A 14,897-nucleotide genomic window follows, 5' to 3' on the forward strand; every position below is an offset into this window, starting at 1 on the left:
GTGCCACACGACTTAGGTAAAACTAGCTAAGTCCGTGACAGAACGTCCGGACTTCCGACGAACACTCGAACTCCTAACGAAGTCTCGTTCTTAACTCTGGGACTTCATTTTGCTTTATGCCTTGATCGCTATCATAGTTACTCATGCACACTTAAAACCTACTTCTATCTAGATATTTATTACAAAGCTTGAATCAAATATTGTCTGACATATCATTGGTTCATTGATGCTTCATTTGATTCTTCGACGCATTATTCTCTCTTGCGGCCTATTGCCCAATCGTCCAGTTTACCTCTATAACTCTGATTTTCTTTGTCAAATTTCTGCTCTTCTTGGCCTAATGCCCAAACCCATGGCCCGAAGCCTTCTGCCGATACGTCGATCGATCCTCCGGCTTGACGTCTAATCTTCTAACATGTTTTTCTTCGGTCCAATATGATTCTTCCTGTTTTAATTGTCTCTCCTTGATCGAAGCTTCCTGCATCAATCAAAACGCAGATCAAATCATAAATACTATAAATTAGTTTCTGTTGAATCTCGGATTTTGATGATAAAATCAATTGATGGGTTATTTAATCTAATCCATATTATTGAGTTAAGTGTGCAGGATTAACTACGATAAACAGAAAACACAAAGCAAGAATACCGGAGTCAAGTTCGATGAACGTTTAAGAGTCCGAAGAATCGTCGGAGATGCTGATGGAACCAACCGAGAAAGAATCGGGAACCTGTTGGAAGTTCGCCGAAGAGATCGTCGGAGGTTCGCAGAGATCACCGAGAAGTCTCGGCTACTCATTAAAGTCATCACAAGTTCAGGAGCGTGCTTGGACCCCGTCGGAAGAAGTTCGTCGGAAAGCTCGCCGGAACAAGACTTGACGTTCGCGGTTGATAAAATTGCTTAGGATGTGTTTTGTTATGTAGTTCACTTGTAATTAGGATTAGGATTAAGAAGATAATCCTATATCCTGGTTAGGGGCCAATTGGGCCCGAGTTCGGACTAGTTTAGGCCAAGATTGAAGCCCAACTAGTGGTTGAAAACACTGTAGGCGGTGGCACCGCCCAGCACCCGAGAGCTGGGCGGTGACACCTCCTGGGCTGGGCGGTTGCACCGCCCAGCACCCGAGCGCTAGGCGGTGGCACCGCTTGGCTGGGCGGTGGCACCGCCAGCATCGGGAAACCAAAGAGAATTCAAATTTGGAGCCCAAATTTGAATCCTCTTGAGGCCTATAAATACCCCTCAAAACTCAGCCGAGTATACAACTTTTTGTGTAGCAAAAGTTTGAGAGAAAGGTCTTAGAAAAGTGTTAGCTTGTCTTCTTTTCAATTTGCTAGTGTTCACCTCATCTCTTCTCGAAAATCTGTAAGAGAGTGAACCGCTTGTAAAGAGTTGTAAGAGGGGTATTTACCCTTCCATTTCAAGAGACTTGCTAGTGGAAGGTGGGAGCCTCATCGAAGAGGGGCCTCGCAAGTGGAGTAGGTCATTTGACCGAACCACTCTAAAATCGGCGTGATTCTTGGTTTGCATTTCATTATTGCTATTTACATTATTGCAAACCTTCTTATATGCTTTAAGTTCCTTATTACTTTTGCTGCACATATTTAAGAATACGTTTTCAAGATTAAGCTTTTCAAGTTCCGTTCTTATCGTACGAAAGTTTTTCTAAAACCAAAGTTTTAATCCGCTGCACTAATTCACCCCCCCCTCTTAGTGCTTCTCCGATCCTAACAGTTGGTATCAGAGCAAGGTTATCTCTCATATTTGGTTTAATACCCAAGAGAGATGGCTTACTCCGGCATGCAAGAGGGCCATTCTATTGCACGACCACCTTTCTTTAATGGGTCGGATTACACATATTGGAAGACTCGCATGAGGATCTTCCTCATTTCTATGGACTTTGAGCTTTGGTCTATTGTCGAGAATGGATTTCAAAAATCTTCTCTTCCGATGAGCGAATGGAATGAATCGGAGAAGAAGGTTTTTGCTTTAAATGCAAAGGCTACGAATGCCTTGTTTTGTGCACTAGACAAAAACGAATTTAATCGTGTCTCAATTTGTGATTCGACTTTTGATATTTGGAGAACTCTTGAGGTCACTCATGAAGGCACTAGCCGAGTGAAAGAGTCCAAAATCAACATCCTTGTGCACTCTTACGAACTTTTCCGAATGAAACCAAGTGAGTCCATCGGAGACATGTACACCCGGTTTACGGATGTCATCAATGGACTCAAAGCTCTTGGTAAAGATTTTACTAACTTTGAACTAGTAACTAAAATCTTAAGATCCCTCCCTAAAAGTTGGGATCTAAAAGTCACGGCCATTCAAGAGGCCAAAGACCTTAAAGTATTCCCTCTTGAAGAACTCATTGGGTCTCTAATGACCTACGAAATAACATATCAAGCTCATGACGAGCTCGAGAACCCCCTTCCAAAGAACAGGAAGGATATGGCACTCAAATCACAAGAAGACCACTTGAAAGGAACATCAAGTGATGAGGACAGTGACAATGACATTGCACTTTTGACTCAAAAATTCAAAAAATATTTAAGGAAGAACAAATTTAAAAATAATACAAAAAATAAATTTGAACAAAAGAAGGACCAAGTGATTTGCTATGAATGCAAAAAACCGGGACACTACAAGAACGATTGCCCTCAAGCCAAAAAGAGAACATCAAAGAAGAAGGCGCTAAAGGCAACGTGGGATGATTCAAGTGCATCGGAAGAAGAGGAGTCCAACACCGAGCAAGTTGCTCATTACGCGCTAATGGCTTTAGGAGAAGAGGTATGTGATTTACTTAATGAAGATTTATCTTTTGAAGAACTCTCTATCGCTTTTCATGAATTATTTGATGAATGTAGAACTGTTAGCAAGAAGTTAAGTATCTTAAAGAAAGAGCATGCTTTGCTACAAGATAAGTTTGATAATATTCAAACTTCTCCATGCTCTAAGTGTGAGCATTTAGAAGTAATAAAAAATGAAAATTTGCTTCTTAAAGAAACCTTAAACAAGTTTAAGGTTGGTAGCAAAGGATTAGATATGATCCTTGCACACAAGGGTCACATCGTAAATAGAAATGGAATTGGATTTGTAAAAGGATTACTTCAAAATCCTACCACTTATATAAAAGGACCTACATTACATGTTTCCTCTTATATGCAATGCAACTTCTGTTGCAAATCCGGACATATTGCCTACAAATGTCCATTTAGGAAAATGAGTTCACAAAAATTAATATGGGTTCCTAAAGGAACTATAAAGGATTCGATAATAAATAACAAAGTTAGTGGGTCAATTTTTGAGGCACCCAAAATCAAATGGGTACCTAAAAATCATCCTCTTTTGTAGACAAACCCACAAGCTAGGAGCAAGAGATGGTATCTCGATAGTGGATGCTCAAGACATATGACTGGAGATCCATCTCATTTCTCTATGCTCACTAGCAAAGAAGAAGGGTACGTCACCTTCGGAGACAACAACAAAGGCAAAATCATTGGCAAGGGAACTATTGGTAACAAATTTAGTTTTTCCATTGATGATGTTTTACTAGTTGATGGATTGAAACACAATCTCTTAAGTATAAGTCAACTATGCGATAAAGGTTATATCGTTAGGTTTGAATCAAATATGTGCATTATTGAAAAACCAAATCATAACATGACTATGATTGCGTTAAAACAAAATAATGTCTATACCATCAATCTTGATGAACTAAGTAATGAAATGTGTTTCTCCGTCGTAAATGATGATGCTTGGCTTTGGCATAGGAGATTAGGTCATGCAAGCATGAAAACAATATCTAAAATCTCATCTCAAAAACTAGTACGAGGGATTCCGAATATGAAGTTTATTAAGGATAAGGTATGCGATGCATGTCAACTAGGGAAACAAATAAAAACAAGCTTCAAACCAAAAAATCAAATTAGCACCACTAGACCATTACAATTGATCCATTTGGACTTATTTGGACCAATTGATACAATAAGTCTAGGTGGAAGCAAATATGCTTTTGTGATTGTGGATGACTACTCTAGATACACTTGGACCTATTTCTTAACTCACAAAAGTGATTGTTTCAAGTGTTTCTCTAAATTTTGTAAATTCACTCAAAACGAAAAAGGTTTCATGATTTCATCAATACGAAGTGATCATGGTGGCGAATTTCAAAACCATGACTTTCAAAATTTTTGTGAAGTTAATGGATACAATCATAACTTCTCCACTCCGAGAAATCCCCAACAAAATGGAGTAGTTGAAAGAAAAAATAGAAACCTACAAGAAATGGCAAGAACTATGTTAAATGAACATAGTTTACCTAAGTATTTTTGGGCCGAAGCCGTAAATACGGCTTGCTACATCATGAATAGGGTTCTAATAAGACCATCTCTATCAAAAACTCCCTATGAATTATGGAATAACAAAAAACCAAATATTTCTTATTTTAAAGTTTTTGGCTGTAAATGCTTTATTTTAAATGAAAAGGATGCCTTAGGTAAATTTGATGCTAAATCCGATGAAGGCATCTTTCTTGGCTACTCTTCCGTTTCTAAGGCTTTTCGGATTTTTAATAAAAGAACCTTAGTAATAGAAGAGTCTATTCATGTAGTTTTTAATGAAATTTTTGATTTAAAGAAAAATGATTTTGATGATGATCTTGGTTTTGATAATTTGAATTTAAATGAACCCTCTCCTCAAAATAGCCATTTGAATGCATCTTCTTCCGAAATTTCTTTACCAAAAGAATGGAAGTACGTAGATGCTCATCCAAAAGAGCAAATTATAGGAGATACATCAAAAGGGGTTCAAACTTGTTCTTCTTTCAAAAATTTCTGTGCTAACGCCGCTTTCCTTTCTCAAATTGAACCTAAATGCATTGACGAAGCCTTAAAAGATGATTTTTGGGTCATTGCAATGCAAGAAGAATTGAACCAATTTGAGAGGAATGAGGTATGGAAGCTTGTTCCTAGACCAAGTGACCACTTAGTCATAGGTACTAAGTGGGTCTTTAGAAACAAGCAAGACGAAAATGGTATCGTGGTTAGAAACAAGGCTAGATTAGTGGCCAAAGGTTTCAACCAAGAAGAAGGTATCGATTACGAAGAAACCTTCGCTCCCGTGGCTCGATTAGAAGCCATAAGGATGCTCCTTGCCTATGCTAGTAGTTATAATTTTAAATTATTTCAAATGGATGTCAAAAGTGCCTTCTTGAATGGTTTTATTTCCGAAGAAGTATATGTCGAACAACCTCCCGGATTTGAAAATACTCTTTTTCCTAATCATGTATTCAAATTGACTAAGGCTCTCTATGGCTTGAAACAAGCTCCTAGAGCTTGGTATGAAAGGCTTAGTTCCTTTCTTATTTTAAATAATTTTACCAAAGGCAAGGTTGATACTACATTGTTTATTAAACATTTTGAAAATAATTTTCTTATTGTGCAAATTTATGTTGACGATATTATTTTTGGCTCTTCGGATGAATCACTATGTGAATCATTTGCCAAATCTATGAGTCATGAATTCGAAATGAGTTTAATGGGGGAATTAACTTTCTTTTTAGGATTACAAATCAAACAACTTAAGGATGGTATATTTCTTAACCAATCTAAATATACGTTAGAATTGTTAAAACGATTTAACATGGATAATTCAAAAGCAATAAACACCCCTATGAGTACTGCGACTAAGTTAGATATGGATGAAATTAGTGAAAATTTCGATCAAAAAACATATAGGGGTATGATAGGTAGTCTACTCTACCTTACCGCGACTAGACCAGATATCATGTTTAGTGTAGGACTTTGTGCTAGGTTTCAATCAAATCCTAAACTATCTCATCTTAAAAGTGTTAAAAGAATATTTAGGTATCTTAAAGGAACTCCAAATTTAGGTTTATGGTATCCAAAATCTGAAAATTTTGATTTAATGGCTTATGCGGATGCCGATTTTGGCGGATGTAGAATAGATAGAAAAAGTACATCCGGAACATGCCAATTTTTAGGACATGCACTTGTTTCTTGGACTTCCAAGAAACAAAATTCAGTCGCACTATCTACGGCGGAAGCCGAATACATTGCTGCGAGTGCATGCTGTGCACAAGTTGTATGGATGAAAAATACATTAGAAGACTATGGAATTCACTTTAGAAATATTCGCATAAAATGTGATAATACTAGTGCCATATGTCTTACTAAAAATCCAATTCAGCATTCTAGAACTAAGCACATCGACGTTAGGCATCATTTCATACGCGATCATGTCCTTAACAATAATGTTGTTCTAGAATTCATTGACATAAAGCATCAATTAGCAGATATATTCACAAAAGCTCTGAATGAAGATCAATTTGAATTCATTAGAAGGGAATTAGGCATGTTAAATTGTCCCTAAAATAAGCTTCACGAAAAATGACTCGTCCTTTTCCTTTCTTTTGTGGATTTGATTTCTTCTTCAATTCAAAATGATCCACTAAAGTATAACTTATTATCTTGAGGGAAGCAAACAAAAAAAAAAAAAACGGGGAGGGGGAAGAAGAAAATTTTTTTTCTTTCCTCCACGGGATGCCAGCGGTGGCACCGCCAGATTTGGCGGTTGCACCGCCTGAGTGCTCGGGCACCAGGCGATGACACCGCTCGGTTTGGCGGTGGCACCGACCGAGCGACCCTTATTAACCCGAGGGGTTAGGGCCAGCGGTGACACCGCCCCCAACCCGAAGAGAGAGCTCTCATAACCCTCTCCCATTTCCTCTAACCTTCATTCTACCTCTTAGAAGCATTGGAGAAGGATTCTTGGTGGTCCAAGCCTTCCATCTCTCAACATAATCTCCATAAGGTAACACTTGAAATCCCTCTTTTTGGTACCTCATTCCCTCTTTTCCTTTCTCTTTCCCTTGCTTATTCTTCACAATTTCATCATCATCTTGTCTAGATAATGGCTCCCAAGAGATCAAAAGGAAAAAGGATTGAAGGAGATTCATTTGACCATGATCTTTTTAGATCAAAAGAGGTAGCCCTTAGTTTTCCAAAATTTGAAAAACGAGTTATCCATAAGGGAAAATATGTTGATTTGGATGAACTAGAAGACTTAGATCCCATTAGGTGTTTTGCACACCTAGAAGCTCTACCTCTACTACAACTAGATGAACCAATCTATCCGCGATTAGTTAGATTGTTCTATGCCAACCTATATGAGGACGATGATAGCCTAAGCACTTACCTTCTAGGAACACCCATTAGAATATTTGACGGCACCATTTGTGAGCTAATTGGCATAACTGAAAAAAATAGAGGATGCTATTTTAAAGGTAAATGGGACATCAACTCAATAGGAGCAACCTATACCGAAGCCGTAGAAACAATTTTTGAAAATCCAAACCTTGACTTCCTACCCAAGAGCTATGAACACTTACTGCCTTTCAACTCTAAAATTCTTCATCACATTATCACAAGCATCATATTCCCCAAACAATTTCATCTTGACGAAATAAGTCAAATAGAGCTGAGTACCATGTATTGGATAATGACCAGTCAGCATAATTGTTTTGGGTACTCAATTCGGCAACACATGCAGGATATTATGGGCAAGGATACTATGTTGCCATATGGGAGATTAATCACTAGATTTCTTCATGCCTATGACATTTGCATCCCACCTGATGAAGAATCTATTCAAAATGATAGATATAACATAATAAATAAAAACCTGCAGAAAAGACTTAGGTGCACCTTTAGCAATGGCATATGGGTTAGGCAGCCTAGAAGGACGGATCCAATTCCTCCACAAATAGAACAGCTCGAAACACCAATTCTTGTGGGAAATGAATCTCCTCCTCCTAGTCCTTTTGGCGCAGCACCTTCAGCTCCTATTTCCTTTTCTGAAGATCGCATAATGGCGGAACTGTCTCAGATCAAATTACAGCAAGAACAAATTCAAAATCAACAAGTTGAAATTTTGAAGACACTACGACAAATGAATGTAAAAATAGATATCATGTATCAGCACTGTGGATTACCTCCTAAGGATTAAATTGATGTATCTTTTTATTTTGTTCTGTTTGCTTTTAGATATCAGCACTATGGATTACCTACAACAAGTTTGTCATCTATTAAACGATACCTGATAACTACTGTTTTGATCTACATGATTTCTCTTGGATAAACTATTTCTGGCAAATTCGAATGATGAACCTTGTTTACTGTTAAATGCTAATTTTTTTTTTTTTTTTTTTGATCATAAATTCGCTGGCTTGTCTCTTTTTGTTGATGACAAAGGGGGAGAAGTGATGACTAAGTGATCACCTACACCATAATGATAGCATAATGATAGCATGACTTATATGGATCACAAAAACTAATGTGATATGAGTGACTTATATGCCTTGCAAAATCCTTGAAAATATCACAAGAATGATTGATCATATTGAAAACATGCCTTACATCTACATCATAAAATTTATATTGAAAATCTTTATCTTCTGTCGTAGTAAAATTCGTCCCTCTTCATTTAACTTATGATTTTCAAAGAAGTTTCGTACTTACTATTGTTTATAAAGGATCACGATAAGCTCTATGGTTAGAACTTATCGGGTTATGCTTGAATCCAATGGGATGGAATTCAAGTATTGTTTATCTTCTCATAATATGATATATAGATAGGGAGAGTTATGTTTAACTCCGTCATCAATTGATTGTCATCATCAAAAAGGGGGAGATTGTTGAATCTCGGATTTTGATGATAAAATCAATTGATGGGTTATTTAATCTAATCCATATTATTGAGTTAAGTGTGCAGGATTAACTACGATAAACAGAAAACACAAAGCAAGAATACCGGAGTCAAGTTCGATGAACGTTTAAGAGTCCGAAGAATCGTCGGAGATGCTGATGGAACCAACCGAGAAAGAATCGGGAACCTGTTGGAAGTTCGCCGAAGAGATCGTCGGAGGTTCGCAGAGATCACCGAGAAGTCTCGGCTACTCATTAAAGTCATCACAAGTTCAGGAGCGTGCTTGGACCCCGTCGGAAGAAGTTCGTCGGAAAGCTCGCCGGAACAAGACTTGACGTTCGCGGTTGATAAAATTGCTTAGGATGTGTTTTGTTATGTAGTTCACTTGTAATTAGGATTAGGATTAAGAAGATAATCCTATATCCTAGTTAGGGGCCAATTGGGCCCGAGTTCGGACTAGTTTAGGCCAAGATTGAAGCCCAACTAGTGGCTGAAAACACTGTAGGCGGTGGCACCGCCCAGCACCCGAGAGCTGGGCGGTGGCACCGCCAGCATCGGGAAACCAAAGAGAATTCAAATTTGGAGCCCAAATTTTGGAGCCCAAATTTGAATCCTCTTGAGGCCTATAAATACCCCTCAAAACTCAGCTGAGTATACAACTTTTTGTGTAGCAAAAGTTTGAGAGAAAGGTCTTAGAAAAGTGTTAGCTTGTCTTTTTTTCAATTTGCTAGTGTTCACCTCATCTTTTCTCGAAAATCTGTAAGAGAGTGAACCACTTGTAAAGAGTTGTAAGAGGGGTATTTACCCTTCCATTTCAAGAGACTTGCTAGTGGAAGGTGGGAGCCTCATCGAAGAGGGGCCTCGCAAGTGGAGTAGGTCATTTGACTGAACCACTCTAAAATCGACGTGATTCTTGGTTTGCATTTCATTATTGCTATTTACATTATTGCAAACCTTCTTATATGCTTTAAGTTCCTTATTACTTTTGCTGCACATATTTAAGAATACGTTTTCAAGATTAAGCTTTTCAAGTTCCGTTCTTATCGTACGAAAGTTTTTCTAAAACCAAAGTTTTAATCCGCTGCACTAATTCACCCCCCCTCTTAGTGCCTCTCCGATCCTAACAGTTTCATCATCAAAATATGAGATTAACATATATAACATATACACATATACACATGACACTGTGCTGTAATTGTGACCGAAGTGCAACGTACCTAAAACTCATGATTTGAACATAATCATTTTAGAACATTTAGGAGTCCACTTCTCGGTTTAAGGAATTGTAATCTTATATTGCCAATGAAGATCTGACATCAAAAATAACTTCCAATCAATCTGATTACTGTTACTTCATAACACCAAAGAGAACCAACCTTTCGTCCTCGCTTAAACGAAGTTGGGGATGCAGGCCTGGAACTGTTCCAGCGTTCGTCTGATCAGAACTCAAAACAAAGTGCTTAAGCAACCAGCCACAGTCGAGAAGAAGTTGTTCCACTCGGTGTGGTTTAGAGTCAACATTAATTGTAGCAAGGTAACTATATCTCGATTAAATGGCAGGACCGTATAAGTCAATTTGTAGTAAAACATTGTTGACCAAAATATTGTACGTCGACTCCACAAGTCACTATTGCCTTAAGCGAGCTTCTCTGTCCCATTGGCTTGTCATCACTCGAATTGCTGCGTGTAGGCTCTGAAGGAGGACCATAACACACTGATAATTCAAGTGTTGAATTTTACCATCAAATCAGCCTTTTGATGCAACAGTTTTAGAGAAACGTTACGAGGGATGTCTCGATCCAGCATGTAGATGATTGTTGAAGAATCTTAATGCACATCCAAGTAGTCCAAAAGGTTGCGACTTGACCTGATGGACTGACACGACATGAAGATGAGTTGTGAATACAGACCATCAATAAGTTGCAAGCTTTTTTCATTTAGGAAGCATTGATGCTTTTAATTTCGTCAAACGCAGCAACATGGCTTACAAAGAAATGATGATGGAAAGATTTCTTTGGACGAGGAATAATGTGATATGGTTCATCATAGTGTTATAGTGGGTGTATGAAATAATTCCAAAACATTCAGAGAAGATTAATCTTGAACATAAATCGTCCATCATTTAGCAAAGGAGAAATTCTTCCAATTTTCATGCACTGCAATATGGTTTACAAGATCTTACATTAAGCTTTGCTTGCTATAGCCACTCAGAGCCTCTAAAATGACACTGATATAGAGACCTTTATTTCGTCTACAAGTAATTAAGCATAATGACGTCGAGCAGTAACCCACTCCTGCAGCAAATCCTAGTATGGATAGCGGTCGTAGGAGCGTCCGACTTCAATCAAACAGGAACGGGTTGGACAAGCAACAGAGTGATACGATCTTTCATGGTAGTGTTGGAATGGGTGTATGAGTCGATATTCTTGTGTGAGTCTTCCATGGCTCGTGACAAGTTAACTAATCTTTCGAGTAATGGCATGGGGACTGCAGTTGGATTCAGACATTCTTTGTTCATATCCTTCCATGCATCTTGAACCAACATCTGCAGCTTCTTGCATGCCTCATTTGCATCAGTGCCGTATTGTTTCATGCAGCATTCTACTGTGGAAGCAGTGTGTCCTCTTTCTTGTTCCAGCTGCAACATTACCGACGGCTAATTATTTAGTCATTGTCATTTTGTAAAAGGTAATCTTCGATTCAAAAACTTGCGTTACAAATCCTATTTAACTTACGGGATAAGAAAATCTAGCATAGTCATTTAAATTAGGGGCTTTGTCATAGACTTTGATATCTGTATTGGCTAGTTGTATTCAGGTATCGGTAAAATTGACGAGTACCAATATTCCATCATTTCAAACCACCTCTTGTTCACTAAAATGATCATTAAAATGACAAGAGGAGCTCTGCAGATCAGAGCAAAAAAAACTGATCAAGAGGACCACTCCTCTATCCAAAAAATGAGTGAAATGGTCACTAAAATGATTAATTAATTATTAACATGATGGACTTGAAATGTTCATGAGTAAACCCAATGACAACAAAAAAAAGCCTCTTATTTCTTTTTGCAAGTTCGCTACAGATGGCTTGTGCTAAATAGCATTCATAACTCACGATAACTTTGTAGGAGCAAAATAAGAGAAAAAAATTCAAAGCAAGTGTTTGTAGAAACTAATACCTCATGTGAATTTATATCATCCAAGACGCGACAAATTATTGAGGAAGCTTTGAGGATCGTAGGATAACTTGTAACCCATTCAAATGCCTCTTTTGTTGCCACTTCTCCCATGGCCGCAAAAGAGGCACAAGCAAGCATGGATAATGTAGTTGTCATCATTGATATATGTAAATGTTCTTCTACTGTTGGCACATATCCTTCCACACCCCATTTGGATTCCTCAAAATAAAATCTGGCCAAGGTTTTAATCTGCATTCAAGGCAAAATAAGATACATGAATTCATAATAAGGAGATACAGTGAACTATACTGATTAAAGGCACAGCAACACACTTCTTCCTTTAGATATAGCATGCGATACTTCTCCTCTGGTGCTAGCTCATCTTTCATTTCTTCCAAGTTATTGATCAGCTTGAGATAATAGTCTTTCATGTAGTCTGGTAGCTGATCAACAGCCTGGGCTTCCCACCTAAATATAGAACTTAATGATCCTTAAAAAACGTAACTATGATATAATCATAACAATTATGTTCGCTATATCATAACATATATTATCATAAGATAAAATAATAAAGAACTTCAATACATACTAATATTCTGCATATGAAAATTTCAAACCTTTGGATAGCATCGGTAAGGAGTCGGCTCTCCTCTAGTGTGCTATAGTTATCATAAATATCATCCATGATAGAAGCCAGGGCTGTCAATTTGGCAGTCATCACTCGTGCACGAGAATAGTGAGGTTCACTGAACACTGCATGCATCCAATAATAGCATTCCACCAATCGGTCTCGGACAAAACTTAGACTCTTGGCGAGGGCCAAATCCTTCCACCATCTTGATTGCATAACAAACAATCAATAAGTTATTCACAACTCAAATAAATGATCTCCTGACCTTGTTAATATTTTTTTCTCTAACACATTACAACATATCATGTAACATGAAGCTATTAATCGACATGTGTATATAAACCTTTTTAGGCACATGAAAAATAAACCTTTTTCTCTAACATGTGTATATAAACCTTTTTAGGCACATGAAAAATAAACCTTTTTAGGCGCATGAAAATTCTAATGTAATTGCAAACGACTATTTGGTTGCTCCATATTCAAGTCCTATCAAGTGAGAGTTAATGATTTTGCATTAATTACTAGAATAATAAACCATATTAGAAAAGAGAAAAAACTTACATGGAGAGGCTTTTAAGCTCCTTACGGTGAAGCGATTGGACTAGATTGAAGTCTAGCTTGGCAAGCTCTAATAACACATCATTTCGTGTTGCATCCTCTTGGTAGATGGAGATGTAGTTTCTTGTCAAGAGCCTTTTGGTTCTTCGAAATAGAGGTGTCTCAAGGGAAAGAGACACTTTCGACAGTAAAGGTGGTTTGAGATCGCTTAACATGGAGGTAAGTATGTTTCTTGTAAAAGAAATGGCTTCGTCAAGTATTGTCTCTCCATGTGTTCCAAGGTATGATGCGTTGTATAAGCTTAATAGCCCCTCCACATCGCCCTTCAAGTCAGACATGAAACTTCCTTCCTCATCTTTAAACTTGTTAAAAACATCTGCACTACGAAGCAGTGTATTCACGTCTACCGCAGACTATTTGGTGAATTATAACAGAAATCCTGCTTTCTCTTGTCTACCACGAACTATTTAGTAACAATAGTTGCTTAAGCCTCTTTACGTCAATTTTGCAGATCTTGTCATCAAAATGATTAATTGATCCGGCGTCAAACTTCATTTTGGATTGCCAAACCAATTGTAACTAAAGCTAGTCTAACGTGACATTTATTTCTTTCATCATATAGGTGTGTTCAGTTCATATATGTTCTTACACTCTCAAAGATTGAAGAAGACTACCTGGAGATATGTTATATCCATGTTGTCTAAGTAATCGAAATCGAAGAGAGGCCTCGTAGAGGCCATGTGTGTTAAAATCTGCATCATAGACTTTGCTTAATGCATCGCTTATCTCCTTCTCAAAATGATAGGCCACTCCAAGAAGTTGGATGGCATCGATCAATTGCATGGTCTGCAGTAAATCACTGTAGTCCTGCAGCATGCTCTTTATTTGCTCCCTTAGTTCTCTTGATCTTTCCTCCATCCATTCATGATTGTCCTGCATCAAATTGCAACGTAGAATGATAAAACAATGCAGGTATTCCCGACCATATGAAGCGACGGGCCCGCGTCTTGCAGATAGGCCAAAGCATGTTTGATTATAATAGATGCGCAGAATTTGCTCAGCTAGCAAGTTGTGCACATTGTATTTTCACTAAACCATGTTTAGTTCAGGTGGAAAAGTTATAGATAAGATTAGTCGCACTCTTCATGAATGCCGTGCTTTAGAAGAGGATGATGAGACTTGCGTAATGTAGAAGTCACACTCAAGTTTAGTTGTACTTAGATGCATGCCTGAGCATCGGAAGAGGGTGAGACATGCGTAATGAAGTAGTCACCCCAAACACTGGGATGGAAGCCTGAGGTCTTTCGAGCGACCTCCTCAACACCGCTTGCGACGAGGCACCGAGAGCTCATGGTCTCCACCCCTAATCACTCCACCATATATATAGTAATGAGTCGCCTTGTGGAATTGTGAGAGAGAGGAAGCCCTCATGGCTCAATATTTATAGGGGTCGAGTGATTGCCGTAATTATGTTATTACTGCGTGGCAATCAAATCTGCCATCTGGATCAACCCCAGGCTAAACTGGTGTGGCCAACGGTAGGATATAATATTATTAAAGGCCAAGTTGCTGGTTACGGAATTGAACGTGGCATGTGATCTGGTTTGATCCGTGGCCTACAGATGGCGTTCTGCAGTCATTGTCTCTCCCATTTGTTATTTGCCCTCTATCTCGAGAAACGCACCCCAATCATAGAAGGCTGTCTGCTGTGACAGCTTTCATCTCAAAATATATAATGCATGTCGAACAAAATGCAATTGACAATCTTACTCTTCGTGATAAGTAAGATCTTTTATATACTTATAATATTC

At 38.2% G+C, this 14,897-nt stretch overlaps 1 protein-coding gene across 2 annotated transcripts; it reads right to left on the reverse strand.

The window, feature by feature from the left end:
- Nucleotides 1-228: 228 nt before the first annotated feature.
- Nucleotides 229-14,487, reverse strand: LOC135585998 (alpha-humulene synthase-like). 2 transcript variants are annotated; one of them, XM_065127353.1, is made up of 7 exons: nt 14,316-14,487; nt 13,761-14,019; nt 13,090-13,462; nt 12,515-12,733; nt 12,230-12,365; nt 11,898-12,146; nt 229-478 (listed from the first exon to the last, which is right to left on the reverse strand). In XM_065127353.1, the coding sequence occupies exons 1-7, from the start codon at nt 14,436-14,438 to the stop codon at nt 338-340; spliced, it is 1,500 nt and encodes a 499-aa protein (XP_064983425.1). In that variant the 5' UTR covers nt 14,439-14,487; the 3' UTR covers nt 229-337. The 2 variants fall into 2 exon arrangements, with proteins under 2 accessions (XP_064983425.1, XP_064983424.1); XM_065127352.1 differs by lacking the exon at nt 229-478 and adding an exon at nt 10,841-11,357.
- Nucleotides 14,488-14,897: the final 410 nt, after the last annotated feature.

Source organism: Musa acuminata, chromosome BXJ2-9 (genome assembly GCF_036884655.1).
Source record: "Musa acuminata AAA Group cultivar baxijiao chromosome BXJ2-9, Cavendish_Baxijiao_AAA, whole genome shotgun sequence".
Taxonomy (NCBI): Eukaryota; Viridiplantae; Streptophyta; class Magnoliopsida; order Zingiberales; family Musaceae; genus Musa; species Musa acuminata.